The following is an 18,425-nucleotide window of genomic DNA, read 5'->3' on the forward strand; positions in this document are numbered from 1 at the left end:
CGCTTCTGCCGAAATGTTGTTGCGGTTCTGTGTTTTGCCCACCAGAGGGTACTGTGGCGATAAAACAGAGCAGCAGCTCCCGACCAGCTAGGGAAGAGAACGAGCCTGCAGCGCCTTCTTTGCAGCAGGCCAGGTCAGGAGACGGGGGCTATGGGGAGACAGACAGTGTGGGGTTCTGGGGGGCGGGGTCAGCTCATAAGGGCTAGTGGGAGATGATTGTTCTTGCTAAACCATTGCTAGTGGGGCAGAGGCTGAATGGGAGGGGAGGTGCAGGGCCACAGGGACAGGGGGTGGCTGGGTGGGGGGCACAGAGACACATGGGGAGGGGGAGGGGTACAGGGACACAGGGACAGGGGTGGCTGGGTGGGGGGCACAGAGACACATGGGGAGGGGGAGGGGTACAGGGACACAGGGACAGAGGGTGGCTGGGTGGGGGCACAGAAATGGGGGGAAGGGGAGGGGTACAGGGCCACAGGGACAGAGGGTGGCTGGGTGGGGGGCACAGAGACACATGGGGAGGGGTACAGGGCCACAGGGACAGGGGGTGGCTGGGTGGGGGCAGAGAGACACATGGGGAGGGGGAGGGGTACAGGAACACAGGGACAGAGGGTGGCTGGGTTGGGGGCACAGAGACACATGGGGAGGGGGAGGGGTACAGGGCCACAGGGACAGGGGGTGGCTGGGTGGGGGGCACAGAGACACATGGGGAGGGGTACAGGGCCACAGGGACAGGGGGTGGCTGGGTGGGGGCAGAGAGACACATGGGGAGGGGGAGGGGTACAGGAACACAGGGACAGAGGGTGGCTGGGTTGGGGGCACAGAGACACATGGGGAGGGGGAGGGGTACAGGGCCACAGGGACAGGGGGTGGCTGGGTGGGGGCAGAGAGACACATGGGGAGGGGGAGGGGTACAGGGACACTTGTGTGTGGCAAATGGAAGGAGAACGCGTCTAACCTTTTATCCAGTGAGTCTATGGGTTTGCCTGAAAGGGGATTGTGTAGGAATCCGCCTGATGGGCCAAAGGTGATCATGAATGTGAGTAAGACCCAGAAAGAGTCTGTTGTTGCTCAGGGAAGTGTTTCTTTAGAGCAAGCCCTAGGTGAAGTGGGTAAGGGCAGAATTTCTGTGAAGGGTGAACTGTTGCTTTGAAAAGCTTCTGGGGAAAGGAACCCTTGGGGTAGTCTTTTTTTTTTTTTTTTAATTAAATGGAGATATCCTATCTCCTAGAGCTGGAAGGGACCTTGAAAGCTCATAAAGTCCAGGCCCCTGCCTTCACTAGCAGGTCCAAGTACTGATTTTGCCCCAGATCCCTAAGTGGCCCCCTCAAGGATTGGACTCACAACCCTGGGTTTAGCAGGCCAATGCTCAAACCACTGAGCGATCCCTCCCTCCCCCTGGGTGTGAAAGTGATTTGATCAAGAAAGTTGCAGTCCGTAACAGCCAGACATTTTCTGTGGTGAATGGATCCACTGACTTTCCTTTTGAAAGAATAACTCTGAGAAGGTCTGGAGTAAAAGCTGTTGAGGAATTTAAACAGCCCTATGACCAAGTGGCTGTGTGTGGCCAACTTGTTGGGAAGACAATGGTGTTGGGACAGGAAGGTCTCCATGCTAATTCTGTGCATCAGGGTCGGCAGTTGGTAACACACCTAAGCAGCAAAGGAATTCCTGTGAGCAGGAAGTTTCCATTTTCAACCTTCTAGGCAAAAGGTGTGGGGGGGGGAAAGACCCCCATTCTGCTGAAGGGAAGAAGGAGTGTCCAGCCTTGAAATGGGTAGCAGCTGAGAATCTAAAAGCTAGTGTCTGTGGTAATGCAAATGACCTGACTGACTAGCAGAAGAAAGACTTGCTACTAGCCGGTAGCAAGGAGAGCCCACCCAATCAGCTAATGAATTCTGTTAAGCAAGAGAAATCAGGGTTTGATCCTCCAGGACAAGGAGGAAAGAAAGACCTTCATTTTGCAAAGGGAAGCCACAGGGGAACCCTAAAATGCCCAAACCCCAATGGTGTTGAGCCAAAGGTGGGGCATGACAAACATGACTGTAAATGGACACTTGCAATGGATTTGTTGTTATTGCTGATGGTAATTTTTGTAACGAATGTGTTGCTATTACCAAAAACTGTAAAAATGTACAATGTGCCTAATCTTTTGGAAAATCCCTTGAACATGTTAAAAGGACTACATGAGAGAACACTTTATGTTAAAAGGCCTTGTACTGCTGATGTTTCACAGTTAATGCCTGTAAACAGTCTTGGAACTTTTCACAGGGGAAAAGACATTCCAGACCCTGATGTGCTGTATGAAAAGGGAAACTGAGGCACACTACTATATTGCTTTCACGGCTAAATGCCAAGATTCCTGTATTATGAACAACGTTAATATCTACATTAATTTGATGTTAATTGGGTTCCAAACATTTCCCAGAGCTTGTATGGATAAAGTAGCTGTTTGCTTTAGCTCTTGGCAAGATCACATGAAACATACAGGAATCCTGCTGCAAGAGCAGATCCAATCCACTATTGTTCTAACCAAGTTTTACCTTGAGTTTGTAAAGAGATTCAATCATGTTATTGAACATGACTTTGATAAAACCGTTTCTGTTATACACTAATATGGCTTCTAACCCAATACCAGCTGTAGTGAGACAGACCCAAGGATGGGGGGCTCTTGGGATGCAGTCAGTGATGTTGGTGTCATCCCTTCCTGCATCAATTTTGCGTTGGGGGTGTCACATTATTAACTTGAACTGGGACCATATAGAACATGGTGGCAACCAAAGTCCTGTAGTGGCACCAAATCTTGTATAAAGGGGGTCAAATAAGGTGTCTAAGACAAGGTTATGGTTGGCTGGTTATGATTATGCTGTCTGTACGTGTGTATCAATTTTGTATTTAAAGTTATCAGTATTGGCTCTATACTGTCTGTATTTCACACTTGGGCTCTGCTTCTGGGTGACACCCCAGACAAGTTGGTGTCAGCTCTGCCTAGCCTGCTTGATGGCCCATTAAGGCCCATCAGCTACACAACTGACCCATTGAGAGAAGGCAGATACGCCTTGTGACTCAGCAAAGTACACAGGGACTGGCCCATGTGACTCCAGACTCCATTTTGCTGTAATTTTCCACAGTAAGAACAAAGAGGTGTTCTTACACCTGGAAGAGACTATAAAAGGCTGATGCCTCATCTCCATTTTGTCTTCAATCCTGCTTCATACCCAGTGATGAGCTGCCAAAATCTTAGGAACCGGTTCCCTACTGGGTCTTGGGCGGCACAGCTCCAGCGGGTGAAGGACCCGCCGCCGAAGACCCGGTAGGGAACCGCCCGGTGAGTGCATCCCCCCACCCATGTCCTGCCCCCGACTGCCCCCCTCAGAAACCGCAACCCATCAACCCCCCCGCTTCTTGTCCCCTGACCACTCCTTCCCAAGACCCCCCACCCTAACTGCCCCCCAGAACCCCACCCCCTACCCAACTCGCCCCGTTCCCTGTCCCCTGACTGCCCCGACCCCATCCACCACCACCCCGACAGACCCCCGGAACTCCCACGCCTACCCAATGCCCCATTCCCCATCCCCTGACCGCCCCCCCAAACCTCTGCCCGATCCACCCCCCCCCACACACCCGCTCCCTGCCCCTGCCTTATCCAACCCACCCCCGGCCGCTTACCATGCCGCTTACGGAGGGAGCCGCTCGGCTGGAGCCAGACTGGGCCGCGCCGCGCCTCCCTGGAGCCCTCCTCGCGCGCCCCCTCCCTCGCCCCAGCTTACCTGCCACTGCTTGTTTCCAGGCTTCCCGCGCAAACAGCTGATTCACGGGAAGCAGGGGAGGGGGAGGAGAAGGGGGGCGGAGCGTTCAGGGGAGGAGGGGGAGGTGAGCTGGGGCCGGGGGCAGGGCGGGGAGCTGCCGGAGCTTTACTAGCTGTTAAATTTAAAAGCCCTTTTAGAACCAGATGTCCCATGCGGGATAACCGGTTCTAAAAGGGCTTCTAAATTTAACAACCAGTTCCTGCGAACCGGTTCCAGCTCACCTCTGTTCATACCTCTGGAGGGACTTTGCTACAAACGGAAGCTCTGAACAAAGGACTGAGGACCCATCCCAGCGGGGGATGTATTCCAGAGACTTGATTTGAACCTGCAGTTTATTCTATCGCTGCTACAAGCCTGAACCAAGAACTTTGCCATTACTGTATGTAATTGATTCCATTTATAGAATCATAGACTATCAGGGTTGGAAGGGACCTCAGGAGGTATCTAGTCCAACCCCCTGCTCAAAGCAGGACCAATCCCCAACTAACTCATCCCAGCCAGGGCTTTGTCAAACCTGACCTTAAAAACCTCTAAGGAAGGAGATTCCACCACCTCCCTAGGGAACCCATTGCAGTGCTTCACCACCCTCCTAGTGAAATAGTTTTTCCTAATATCCAACCTAGACCTTCCTGTACTGCGACTTGAGACCATTGCTCCTTGTTCTGTCATCTGCCACCACTGGCATTTAACCAACTCTAGCTCTCATCTCTACCTTTTTCCTTTTATGAATAAACCTTTTGATTTTAGATTCTAAAGGATTGCCAACAGCGTGATTTGTGGGTAAGATCTGACTTGTATATTGACCTGGGTCTGGGGCTTGGGTCCTTTGGGATCAGGAGAACCTTGCCGAGCCCTGGGGGGAGCGGAGATGAAGCGCTCGGGTGCCCGGATCCTGCTGATTGTGGGGTTTATTTGGCTATCCTACACCGTGAGGCTGAAGCAGAGAGAGACCCCGCAGGCCGGCCTCAGCCCCAGCCCCAACTCCAGCCGCGGCTCGGTGGAGCTGAGCGACGGGACCTTCACCTTCCGCTTGGATTACGCCGCCTTCCGGGCCGAGTTCCCCCAGCTGCAGCGCTACCGGTGCCAGGAGCTGATCCCAGGGGACGGGGTTTGCACCGGGCCCCCAGGGCCGCCCCTGCTGCTCCTGGCCGTGAAATCCCACCCAGCGTCCAGCGCCAGACGGGCCACCGCCCGCCGCACGTGGGCCCGGCCCAGGGTCCTGGGGGGCTACCGGGTCCAACCCATCTTCCTCGTGGGAGTGTCCCCCGACCCCCGGGACATGGCCCTGCTGGAGTGGGAGAGCCAGGAGTTTGGGGACGTGGTGCTGTGGGATTTCGCCGAGAGCCACCCCAATCTGTCGCTTAAGGAGCGCTGCTTCCTGCGCTGGGTGGGGGCGCACTGCGGGCAGGCGGATTTCATCTTCAAAGGTGAGCCCGGATGCCTGGGTTCTCGCCCCGGCTCTGGAAAGGGAGTGGGGGCTGGTGGGTCAGAGCAGGGGGGGCTGGGAGCCAGGACTCCTGGGTTCTCTCCCGGGCTCTGGCGAGGCCATCTGGCCCCCAGCTGCACCCTCCCCAGCGTCTTTTCCCTCTTCCAGGGGACGATGATGAGTTTGTGAACCCCCCCACTATGGTGACCTACCTGGGCCAGACGCCCAACGCCTCCCACGTCATCCACGGCAACATCCAGCGCCATGCAGTCGTGATGAGAGGGGGGGAAATATCGCGTCTCCTCTGCCCTGTTCCCCCGGGACAAATACCCCTTCTTCCCCTCCGGGGGTGGGTTCATCATGCCCAGGGCCAGCGTCCCAGCCCTGGCCGCGGCCTCCGAGCGCATCCCCGTCTTCCCGCTGGACGACGTCTACTTCGGCTTCCTGGTGCTGGCCTCCGGGCTGCGGTACCGGCACAATGAGCAATTCCGGGTCTTTGGCATGAAGGACGAGCTGTGTCTGTACGGGGAGGCCATGTTGGTGCACGGGGTGTCGCTGGACAGGGTGGAGGAGGTGTGGAGGGGGTTGTACGAGAAGCGACAGTGCAACGGGATGGGGCCCCTCCTGTCTTAGGGGCGGCAGCTCCCATCAGGCCCCAGGGCAGGGACTGGCTGGCTCAGGGGGGTGGGGAATGGGGCAGGGGCCTCTAGGGGGCGCTGGCTCCCATCCGGCCCCAGGGCGGGGACTGGCTGGCTCGGTGGAGGGGGGGGAGAATGGGGCACAGGTCCTTTCTCCTCTAGGAGGCACCGGTCACATGGGAGTGGCTGGGTGGGGGCACAGAGACACATGGGGACAGGGGGAGGGGGTTCAGGGCCATATGGGGAGTGGGTGTCTGAGTGGGGGTGGAAGGACACATGCGGACAGGGGGTGGAAGGACACATGGGGGTGCAGGAACACATGGGGACAGGGGCAGATGTGCCTGACTGATTGGGAGAGGCTCGGGGCAGCCCGGGTCTGCATGGGGGAGGCTCCCTAACAATTCCTCCCCGCCCCCCCAAGAAACCTGTTCCAGACTGTCCCCCACCCATACCCCCAAACCCTCCAAGTTCACACCCAGGCTCCTTCCCAGCAATTTACTGCCCCCCCAACCCCTCTGTGACCCTGACTCCCCCTAGCCTTTGCCCTGTTTCTGTGGGGGGCGGGGACCACGGGTATGTATTGTAGTTTAAATGGATTCTTACTCCGAGCTCTGTATGAATACGCCCCGTAAGGAATTGATTTGTCAAAAAAGCATTTCCTCCAGCTTTTCTCTTGGCTGTATTGTTACAGACACACCTGCTGACGGGTATTTTGCAATAAATGACCACAAATAATTGAAATGGGTGCGATTAGATTGTGTTTTTTGACACATAAAAGATGCAGAATTTGAAACTAGAGTGCGCAGAATTGTTACGTTTTTGGGCGCAAAATTCCCCTGGGAGTAATTGGGGCATTTGGGTATTCTTCCCTAAATATAGCACCATCCATTGGAATTTGTCCAATTTCAGTTTGGCAGCTACACCCCAGTTCTATCCAGACCCCCCTGCATTTTAGCTCCGTTCTCCAAAAAGTGTTGGCAACACCCCTGGGACGGGTTGGGTCACAGAAACCCACTTGGGAACTGCCGCCTGATGTGCTGGGGCTACCTCTGAGCCTGTTTTCCCTGCCAGCCTGGGTCTTCAGTACCCTGCCTGGTTTGAACAAGACACACCGGCCTGCTACAACCCAGCCCCAGTTCTGACCCACGCGCCCCACAAGCTGCAGGCTTTGTTATACCAATAGAATAAAAACCAGCAGGATCTTATTAAGAGGGATAAGGCAAAGATGCCACATTTATTGTAAATATAATAATACTATAAAAGATAACAGTAAACAACGTTGTTTGGCTACTTATTCCTATTACTACTTATTTCTTATACACACACATTATACCTAATACCTATACACACACACACACACACACACACACACATCCATCAGATGTTCTGCAGCTGCTGCATAGTTACCAGTCCTGCTTGAGTTTGCAGCTTGAGTTTGCAGCTTGGGTTCGTAGCTTGTGGCGGCTAACTGGCCAGGAAAACCGGGCACAAGCACGAGCTGGGTCTCTGTTGGGAATGCACCGATACCCTTCCATGTTGGCAGCAGAATGTTACCCTTCTCCCAAAGTTTTCCATCTCACCCATCCTTTTTGTAGGCTTTAGTTTGAATCCAGAGTCTATAGGTCTTGCTGTGTCATGCTGCCTCTGGGTTTGGTGATTGATCACCCGTCAATTGCAGACATGACTTTCAGCCTGGGACCGGGCTTTGATCTTCCTTCTATTGTACCTTTTCTTTTTAGGGTGGATTCTTCTTACTTTGTTAGGGCTCTTGTCTGCATCTTCAGCCGTTGGTGTTTGAACTCTATTTAATCAGGACAGGCTGGGGCTGGAGGTTGATTCCATCATTCATACATACCTCATTCACACATCTAAACTAAACTAATAAGATTACAGCAGGGTTTGCAAAAATGAAGGCTGCAGCAAGCCCTTACAAAATGGAGTAAGCGTTTTAAAATGGGGTTTGAATTACAATATGGCAAATAGTGAACAGAAGTTACAATATAGACAAATATAGTAAATGGTGAACAGAAGTTACACTACTGAAACAGTGCAAGTCTCAGTGATTTAAGCAGGAATTGGATTGATAGTGAAACTTACAGAGGCAGCTGACTGAACAGCTATGGCTCTTAACAGGCATCTGAATTGTTATTTAGCCAGTTATTGGGGTAACCGGTTTTATGAATGAATATTGTTTCATTCATAAAACTTTACTTATGAAGTTGCATTAATAAAGTGAACAATTAAAAACAATTTCATTCATCAGTCCTACATTGTCCCCCTTTTGACCCTTCAATCCAGGGGTATTGAATGGGTCACACTTTATGTAATTGTTTTAAGGCAGAACCATCATAACAGTTAGGATTACTAATAGGACAATGATGGGATGAAAAATTATATTTAGAACTGCTGACCAGGTGGGCTGCTCCTACAACACTCTGCAGTTGTTGTTATTGTAGGGCACAGGTGATCTGTTGCAAACAAACCAAACAATTATAACCAGGTGAATATAACTAAAACCATTACAATAGAACCTAAACACAAATGCGAACAATTATAATTATAATAATTGGGAATATAATAAAACCATTATGATTACAATAATTGGGTACATTGACAAACAAGATGAGGCCCAAGTTTGATGCTGCAATAGCCATCAAACAATAAAAGTCACTGAGCTCAGGACCTGCCCAAGCACACACAACAAATAAGATTTTGTAGGAGTACCACAGTTGTTATGCAAAGTTAAGCTGATTTGGACTTAAACTAACATTTAGTTGCTAAAATGTTGCAGAATCCCTATTTTTAACAGTTGTTCTCAAGAGGTTTCTGGGGACCTGAAAGATGGAGCCCTACAATTATGGGCCAAGGTCTTACAGGTTATGGGGGCCCAAAAACTACCCTTCAGGGCTTGGGGAAGTAGAACCAGAGTGCATAGAGGAAAGTGTGGAATTAATAATAATACAAGCAAATGTAACTAACAATACAAATGTATCAATAACAAAGATCAACAACAAAATGATTATTAGAGAACCTAAAAAAAACAAAAAACAAAAATAAACCTGATGCACTGGGGACCAAAGTCCTTTGGACACAAGTGGTGATTGATAAATTGGATGGACATGGGGGAAGTAGAGAGAGGAAAAGAGATTTGCCCTGTCTAGTGTAGTATCCCCTCTCTCTCTGGACCCAATGCTAGCACAGGACACCACTAGAGACAGACACAGAACATGCAACACAGAACACTGAACACAGACTTTGTCATGACACTATAACCATGGTATTTTATAACTCTTCAGCTGGTACCAGCTCTCCTGATGTTCTGGTTTAGAGCCTGAAAGATAAAAGCTTGGAAACAAATTAGCACAGTGCTTTCACCATGGCAGAACCTGCTTAGTTTTTGCCACAGTGTGTTTGGTACTTGGGGCTGCACAAATGCTAATTAAGTGGTGCATTTTTTGTGAGTGTAAATCCTCCCTTTCTCTCAGTAAAAGGGCGTTAACACTTCATCTAGAAAAAAAATTCTGTTTTAAAATCGCCAGCCATTTTGCCATGGCCTGGAGATCGGAGGCAGAAGCAGGCACTGTTGTTAACTGTTTCAATGGCATTTTGGCCCTGGGAGGAGGAATTTACCCAAATATCCCAAATATCCCCCTTCCCAATCTCCAGAGGGGTCCCAAAGGTCTGCCCCCTTCTGGGGTCTCAAATGTTTCTTCTCCTGATGTTACTGCTGCTGTAAGATTTGAGAGTGCTGTTTTAACTCTCTGTACCCAACCTGTTTTCCAGTTTGTCTATCTGTTGCTTGCCTGGGCCCGATCCTGCTTTTTCCAATAAACAGTTCCTTTCCATGGGCACAAACCTTGTTCCACTACCAATTTAGCAAGGAGGGTGGGCTTTCCAACTAGCCCCCACCCTTCCTGGTCCCGTTCCTTAAACATTTTCTTCAAAATTGTGAAATTACCACAATATTACTTACAAAAAAAAAAAAAAAAAAAAAAAAAAAAAAAACATAAACCACACTACACTGCCCAAACTCCTATATCCTTCAGAGTTTGGTTTAACAGAACAAGATCTGTATCTTATGTTTTTAACCCACTCTGGGCCAGAGGGAGAGACGCTAAGCTTCCCTCTGTATTGCTCGGCCTTCTACCACCGAGGGTTCATACACCAAAAATAAAAACCCCTCCCAGGGGCAGAGCGAGAAACCCTAAGTTCTCCCCTTATGCTCAGTCATGCTACGACTGAGGGTGTATGCACCTTTTCTTGCTGCCCAAACTCCTATGTCCTTCAGAGTTTGGTTTAACAGAACTTGTTCAGCGAGCAGCACTGTCTGGTCCCTGGGACCCTCTTGCTGCCCTTGATTTTTCTTTCTTTTCCTGCTACCTACCCGGAGGCCAGTAGTTTTGTTAATAATGTTCCTGCTACCTACCCGGAGGCCAGCAGTTTTATTAACTAACAATGTTCCTGCTACCTACCCGGAGGCCAGCAGTTTTGTTAACAGTGTTCCTGCTACCTACCCGGAGGCCAGCAGTTTTGTTAACAGTGTTCCTGCTACCTACCCGGAGGCCAGCAGTTTTGTTAACAATTTTACTTTTCCTACTACCTTCACGGAGGCCAGCAGGTTTTTTGTTAAAAATATTATGAGCTCTTTATTTTCCTGCTACCCACACGGGGGCCAGCAGTTTTGGTTAACCAAGAATAGAACCGTGCTCTGTAGAGCCGGTTGTGTGCACACAAATTGGTTTACAATAAGTGAGGCAAAAATACCAATAATCCCCCTTTCGCTATTCTCCACCAAAATGTTATACCAATAGAATAAAAACCAGCAGGATCTTATTAAGAGGGATAAGGCAAAGATGCCACATTTATTGTAAATATAATAATACTATAAAAGATAACAGTAAACAACGTTGTTTGGCTACTTATTCCTATTACTACTTATTTCTTATACACACACATTATACCTAATACCTATACACACACACACACACACACACACACATCCATCAGATGTTCTGCAGCTGCTGCATAGTTACCAGTCCTGCTTGGGTTCGTAGCTTGTGGCGGCTAACTGGCCAGGAGAGCCAGGCACAAGGACGAGCTGGGTCTCTGTTGGGAATGCACCGATACCCTTCCATATTGGCAGCAGAATGTTACCCTTCTCCCAAAGTTTTCCATCTCACCCATCCTTTTTGTAGGCTTTAGTTTGAATCCAGAGTCTATAGGTCTTGCTGTGTCACGCTGCCTCTGGGTTTGGTGATTGATCACCCGTCAATTGCAGACATGACTTTCAGCCTGGGACCGGGCTTTGATCTTCCTTCTATTGTACCTTTTCTTTTTAGGGTGGATTCTTCTTACTTCGTTAGGGCTCTTGTCTGCATCTTCAGCCCTTGGTGTTTGAACTCTATTTAATCAGGACAGGCTGGGGCTGGAGGTTGATTCCATCATTCATACATACCTCATTCACACATCTAAACTAAACTAATAAGATTACACCAGGGTTTGCAAAAATGAAGGTTGCAGCAAGCCCTTACAAAATGGAGTGAGCATTTTAAAATGGGGTTTGAATTACAATATGGCAAATAGTGAACAGAAGTTACAATATAGACAAATATAGTAAATGGTGAACAGAAGTTACACTACTGAAACAGTGCAAGTCTCAGTGATTTAAGCAGGAATTGGATTGATAGTGAAACTTACAGAGGCAGCTGACTGAACAGCTATGGCTCTTAACAGGCATCTGAATTGTTATTTAGCCAGTTATTGGGGTAACCGGTTTTATGAATGAATATTGTTTCATTCATAAAACTTTACTTATGAAGTTGCATTAATAAAGTGAACAATTAAAAACAATTTCATTCATCAGTCCTACAGCTTAACTGGAAACAGCTTAAGAAATTCTCCTGTCTCCAGCACCCAGATACCCAGCTCCCAATGGGATCCAAACCCCAAATAAATCTATTTTATTCTGTATAAAGCTTACACAGGCAGATGCGACCAGGTGACTCTTGGCCCCAGGAAGCGAGACAAAGGCCCCACCCCAGAGCCCACACCTCCAGCCAGAGCCCTCACTCCCCCCCACACCCCAAATCTCTGCCCTAGCCCTGAGCCCGCTCCTGCACTATGAACCCCTCATCCCTGGCCCCACCTCACAGCCCTCACCCCCACACCTAACCTTCTGCCCCAGCCCTGAACCCCCTTATGCACCCCAACCCCCTGCCCAAGCCCAGACCCCGCACCCCAACTCCTTCCCAGAGCCCATCCCCCACACCCCCTCCTCCTGCCCCAGCCCAGACCCCACACCCCAACTCCCTCCCAGAGCCTGTCCCCCTCACCCTCTCCTCCTTCCCCAGCCCAGACCCTGCACCCCAACTGCCTCCCACAGCCTGCCCCCCAGGAGTCCTGCAGACTGTGTGGTTTGTAAAAGTCAGTTGTACAAAGGTGAGATAAGAGTGAAGTTTGGAGCAGCTCTCTGAAGCTGAGACTTTTTCCCGACCCCAGATGCCCTGGCGGGGAACAGACCAGGCGTCGCGGATCGGCCTCTTATTACTCGATACCGTCTCAGACTCGAGGTAACGATTTGGGACGTTCTGGCCCTATTGCTTGAATCTCATCCATTGTGGGTTCAGACAAGAGCACGCTCGCCTGGATCAATCTCTCTCCAGCCAGAGGGGTTGTGTTCCCACTGATTTCTTCCGCACACGGCCAGGTGGGAAGCAGTGACATTGTTGGGGTCCACTAGGCATAGCTACCAGATAACTCGGGAGAGCGGAAGGCCAAAAGTGCCGATGAAACTCTTTTGCTCTGGGCCTACCTGAACCCCCAAACTCCATCTTGTGAACTCTCACCTACTGCTATGCTAACTGCTTACATGCTCTGAAGCAGGCTGAAGCAGAAATGTATTGGTCAGCGTTTCTAGCAGATGGCTGCAGTTTCACTCACACTAGCAGAAATAATAGAGATAAGGAGGAGGGAAAGGAGGGGTAGTTAGTTTGCAGGCGTCTGACCCAAGGTCGCAGAGACTGGGAAAGTTTTCTCACAAGCTTATGTAGAGCTTATTGTAACAGTTGTCTGGAAGGGAGGGGTGAGGGGGAACAGCCAGACAAAGAGATGTATGCAAACAGCTTGGGGTATAAAAGGTAAAATTTGTTTGTATTTGTTGCACTGGATTTGAGACATGCTGGTCTCCTAGTGCCATTTCAGAGCTCTGAAATAAACTTGGCTTGCTTTCTCCCCTCGGTGTCTTTATTGGTGCCAAGCACATCGGGCGATGAACCCTGTTTGCCATCTCGGGGCCCAGTTCTGGGCAGGCAACAACATGACCCCCACTTTGGGGTCTGAGAACGCCGCGTGTCGGGACACGTGGAAAATCAACACCGGACCAGACCCTGTCCAGATACGGCGTCTCCGTCGGTTGCCAGAAGTTCACTGAAAACCATTTTTTCAACCTTTTCCTGCGTGCGTGTGCCAGGGGACGCCGGAGCCCCGACCCCGGAGCCTCGTGTAACAGGACAAAATGTCGGGCACATTGAGGGGAGTTACCGTCTTTGAAGGAACCACAGGACGCCTGGGTTCTCGCCTCAGCTGGGGGAAGGGAGTGGGGTCTAGTAGTTAGAGCAGGGGGGCTGGGAGTCAGGACTCCTGGGTTCCCTCACACTGAGAGGGGAGTGGGGTCTAGCGTATTAGAGAAGGGATGGCTGGGAACCAGACATCCTGGGTTCTCTCCCCGGCTCTGGGAGGGGAGTGGGGGCTGGTGGTTAGAGCAGGGGGGCTGGGAGCCAGGACTCCTGGGTTCTCTCCCCGGCTCTGGGAGGGAAGTGGGAGCTGGTGGGTTAGAGCAGGGGGGGCTGGGAGCCAGGATGCCTGGGTTCCCTCCTCACACTGAGAGGGGAGTGGGGTCTAGCGTATTAGAGCAGGGATGGCTGGGAACCAGAACTCCTGGGTTCTCTCCCCGGCTCTGGAAAGGGAGTGGGGGCTGGTGGTTAGAGCAGGGGGGGCTGGGAGCCAGGACTCCTGGGTTCTCTCCCCGGCTCTGGGAGGGGAGTGGGGGCTGGTGGGTTGAAGCAGGGGGGCTGGGAGCCAGGATGCCTGGGTTCCCTCCTCACACTGAGAGGGGAGTGGGGTCTAGCGTATTAGAGCAGGGAGCGGAGATGAAGACCTGGGCCGCCAGGATCCTGATTCGGATCCTGGTCCTGGTCCTGATCCTGGGCCTGCTGATTGGCAGGGGTTTATGGCTGCTTCACACTGTGAGGATCCAACTGAGACAGACCCCGCAGGGCACTCCCAGCCCTGGCCCCAGGCCCGGCCGCGGCTCGGTGGAGCTGAGCGACGGGACCTTCACCTTCCGCTTGGATTACGCCGCCTTCTGGGCCGAGTTCCCCCAGCTGCAGCGCTACCGGTGCCGGGAGCTGATCCCAGGGGACGGGGTTTGCATCGGGCCCCCAGGGCCGCCCCTGCTGCTCCTGGCTCTGAAATCCCACCCAGCGTCCAGCGCCAGACGGGCCACCGCCCGCCGCACGTGGGCCCGACCCAGGGTCCTGGGGGGCTACCGGGTCCAACCCATCTTCCTCGTGGGAGTGTCCCCCGACCCCCGGGACATGGCCCTGCTGGGCCGGGAGAGCGAGGAGTTTGGGGACGTGGTGCTGTGGGATTTCGCCGAGAGCCACCCCAATCTGTCGCTCAAGGAGCGCTGCTTCCTGCGCTGGGTGGGGGCGCACTGCGGGCAGGCGGATTTCATCTTCAAAGGTGAGCCAGGACTCCTGGGTTCTCGCCCGGGCTCTGGGAGGGGAATGGGGGCTGGTGGGTTAGAGAAGTGGGGGCTGGGAGCCAGGACTCCTGTGTTCTCTCCCCAGCTCTGGGAGGGGAGTGGGGGCTGGTGGGTTAGAGCGGGGGGGGGGGGGCTGGGAGCCAGGACTCCTGGGTTCTCTCCCCGGTGCTGGGAGGGGAGTGGGGGCTGGTGGGTCAGAGCAGGGGGGGCTGGGAGCCAGGACTCCTGGGTTTTGAGCCATCTGCACTCTCCTCAGCATCTTTTCCCTCGCCCAGGGGACGACGACGTGTTTGTGAACCCCCCCGCCCTGGTGGCCTACCTGGGCCAGACTCCCAACGCCCCCCACATCATCTACGGCAACATCCAGCGCCATTCGGTCGTGATGAGAGGGGGGAAATATCGCGTCTCCTCCACCCTGTTCCCCCAGGACACGTACCCCGACTTCCCCTCCGGGGGCGGGTTCATCATGCCCAGGGCCAGTGTCCCAGCCCTGGCCGCTGCCTCTGAGCACATCCCCATCTTCCCGCTGGATGACGTCTACTTCGGCTTCCTGGTGCTGGCCGCCGGGCTGCGGTACCGGCACGATGAGCGATTCCAGGTCTTCGGCATGAAGGACGAGCTGTGTCTGTACGGGGAGGCCATGTTGGTGCACGGGGTGTCACTGGACAGGGTGGAGGAGGTGTGGAAGGGGTTGTACGAGGAGCGACGGTGCAACGTGACGGGGTCTCTCCCTTCTTAGGGGCGCAGGGAATGGGGCAGGGGCCTGTCCCCTCTAGGGGGCTCTGGCTCCCCCCAGGGCAGGGACTGCCTGTCTCAGGGGGACGGGGAATGGGGCAGGGGCCTGTCCCCTCTAGGGGTCGCCGCCTCCCACCCGGCCCCAGGGCGGGGACTGGCTGGCTCAGGGGAGCGGGGAATGGGACACGGGGCCTGTCCCCTCTAGGAGGCACCGGCCACAGGGGAGTGGCTGGGTGAGTGTGATGCTCTGTACCTCGGGGGAACACCCCGGGCCCCCATGTTCATGGTGGTAAAATGATTGGGTGGTATCCAATGCAAAGTTTGTAATGTCGGGTGTCTTCGGCAGGCTCATGCTGCTCTGAGCATGGTTGTTACAGTGACGTTATAATTGTTACAGTAATGTTATAGGTTATAATTTCATGTATATAGTTATGAGCCTGAAAATGTGTCCTCATGGCTTGAAGCAAGTTCAGGCAAAAACTGTCCAAGAGCAGAGGGGCAGTTCACACCTCATCAGGGCGTGGACGGGACAAACCCAGCCCAGCCTCACAGCAACAAAAGATGCTGGCCAAGGCAGCAACAAAATTATCTGTTACACTCTAAAGGGAATCACCCCACCGTGATGCTGTGCTCCATCCGCTTTATGAAAATATGCTAATGAGTGTGAATATGATGTAACTGGAATATGCTTTATGCAAAAGGTCTCTTGTAAGGTATTCTTACAAAGCATATGATCTATTGAGTGTGATCATCCTATTTGTATGAATGTATCATTCTTGTATCTGAAGCTAGAAATATGAAGTATTACTCTGAGGTCCTATTGTAACTATGCAAAGTGTGGGCCATTAATGGTGGCTGAGGATCTTGATGGCTCCCATGGACCAGGACAATTGGTTGTAAATGGCTCTGTTTACTCGCAAACCTTCCTGTGAGTCAGGCTGGGAAGAATGGAGGCTGGGGGGGTCTCACAGGACATGTGACCATGTCACCTGGTACTGGAATCCATCTTAAACCTGGGGCTTTTCCATTGAGAAGGAGGACTGGGGACCCAGAGAGACAAAAGATTCCCGCCTTGGGTTGGGCCAAAGCTATAAAAGGGGGGAACAGAACAAAGGGGGCTGCAGTCATGAGAAATCCCCAAGTTACCACCTGAGCTGGAACAAGGACGGCACCAGGGGAAAGGATGGGCCCAGACTAGGAAGGAGTCTTGTCTGTGAAAGAAGCTGATTGGACCATCTCTGAGGGTGAGATTTACCTGTAATCAGTTTCTTAATGTATTAGCCTTAGACTTGCGTGTTTTGTTTTATTTTGCTTGGTGACTTACTTTGTTCTGTCTGTTGTTACTTGAAACCGCTTAAATCCTATTTTTTATACTTAATAAAATCACTTTTGTTTATTAATTATCCCAGAGTAAGTGATTAATTCCTGGGGGAGGGGCAAACAGCTGGGCATCTCTCTCTATCAGTGTTATAGAGGGTGGACAATTTATGAGTTTACCCTGTATACACTTTATACAGAGTGTAGCGGGGCAGTCACCCTGCTCCAGCTCAGAAAGGGTTAAAAGCCAGCTCTTGGAGAGGGCTGGGGCTGAGAGCCAATCAGGAAAAGGCTGGGAGGCAGCCAATCAGGGCCAGGCTGGGCCCTATAAATGGGCTGCAGGGCCAGAAGGCAGTCAGTCTCTCTCCAGCCTTGGCGAGAGATGGACCTGGCTGTCTGAAGGAGAAAAGGGAACCTTGCCTGGCGCGGTGCTGGGGAAGGGCAGGAGGAGCTGCGGGCCTTGCTTTCAGGGCTGGGGGGAAGCAGCCAGGGGAGGAAGAGGCAGCAGGTCCAACCCCTTTGCCAATGATGAATGGCCACTTCAGACTGCAGTTTGCCCCTGAGGGAAGGAGCTAGATCAGGGGTGGCCGACCTGAGCCTGAGAAGGAGCCAGAATTTACCAATGTACATTGCCAAAGAGCCACAGTAATACGTCAGCAGCCCCCACATCAGCTCCCCCACCCTGCTCCCAGCACCTCCCACCCACCGGCAGCCCCGCGATCAGCACCTCTCCCTCCCTCCCCACACCTCCCGATCAGGTGTTTCGCGGCGTGCAGGAGGCTCTGGTGGGGGGAGGACCGAGGGCACGGCAGGCTGAGGGGAGGGGGCGGGAAGGGGGGAGTGGGGGCAGGGCCTGGGGCAGAGCCAGGGGTTGAGCAGTGAGCAGCCCCCAGCACATTGGAAAGTTGGCACCTGTAGCTCCAGCCCCGGAGTCAGTGCCTGTACAAGGAGCCACATATTAACTTCTGAAGAGCCGCATGCGGCTCCGGAGCCACAGGTTGGCCACCCCATGGCTAGATGAAGACTGGCAGTGGGTCACTGAGGCGAGGTGGGCTTAGGGGAGAACCCCAAGTGTGGGAGTACTGCTGTGGGCAGTACCCAGGAGAAGGGGCCCCGCGGGCCGGGAGGGACGCGGGGCCTGAAGTCCAGTGGTGGAGACCAGGAAGCAGGTACCGGTAGAGAGACATTGGACAGCAGGAGGCGCTCCGCAGCTGGAATGAGCTAATTCCTGAGGTAACCAGCAGGAGGCACCGCGGTGGTGAGCGTTCACCGTGTTACAGAGTAAAATGGATTTATTGGGGGGTTGGATCCCATTGGGAGCTGGGGGTCTGGGTGCTGGAGACAGGTGACTTGCTGAGCAGTTTTTGGTTAAAGTTTGCAGTTTTGTGGGCATGGACCAGACCTGGGTCTGTGTTGCAGCAGGCTGGCGTGTCTGGCTCAATGAGGCAGGGTTGTGGAGACCCAGGCTGGCAGGGAAAACGGGCTCAGAGGTAATTTCAACACGTCAGGTGACAGTCCCAAGGGGATCCCTGTGACCGAACCCACCACAGCCTCTTCCTTTGGACAGTTTGGGACTGCGATGGGGTAATGCTCACCTGACTCTGAAGGGTGGGGGGCAAAGCCAAGAGGGAGGAAAGGACATGATAAAAGGGAGAGACGTTTGCCATGCCCTCTCTCTCTTCCACCTCCATCTACAGACAACGCCACCAAGTGACTGAAGCGCTGATCAAAGGGGAGAG

General features: G+C 52.7%; 1 protein-coding gene and 1 pseudogene across 1 annotated transcript; both read left to right on the plus strand.

The window, feature by feature from the left end:
* Nucleotides 1–4,674: 4,674 nt before the first annotated feature.
* LOC135889117 (acetylgalactosaminyl-O-glycosyl-glycoprotein beta-1,3-N-acetylglucosaminyltransferase-like) lies at nucleotides 4,675–5,865 on the plus strand (annotated as a pseudogene).
* Nucleotides 5,866–14,017: 8,152 nt separating this feature from the next.
* LOC135889500 (acetylgalactosaminyl-O-glycosyl-glycoprotein beta-1,3-N-acetylglucosaminyltransferase-like) lies at nucleotides 14,018–15,373 on the plus strand. Its single transcript, XM_065417366.1, has 2 exons — nucleotides 14,018–14,612; nucleotides 14,910–15,373. The coding sequence occupies exons 1-2, from the start codon at nucleotides 14,018–14,020 to the stop codon at nucleotides 15,371–15,373; spliced, it is 1,059 nt and encodes a 352-aa protein (XP_065273438.1).
* The last annotated feature ends 3,052 nt before the right edge of the window (nucleotides 15,374–18,425 follow it).

This window comes from Emys orbicularis, chromosome 15 (genome assembly GCF_028017835.1).
Source record: "Emys orbicularis isolate rEmyOrb1 chromosome 15, rEmyOrb1.hap1, whole genome shotgun sequence".
NCBI classification, from domain to species: domain Eukaryota; kingdom Metazoa; phylum Chordata; order Testudines; family Emydidae; genus Emys; species Emys orbicularis.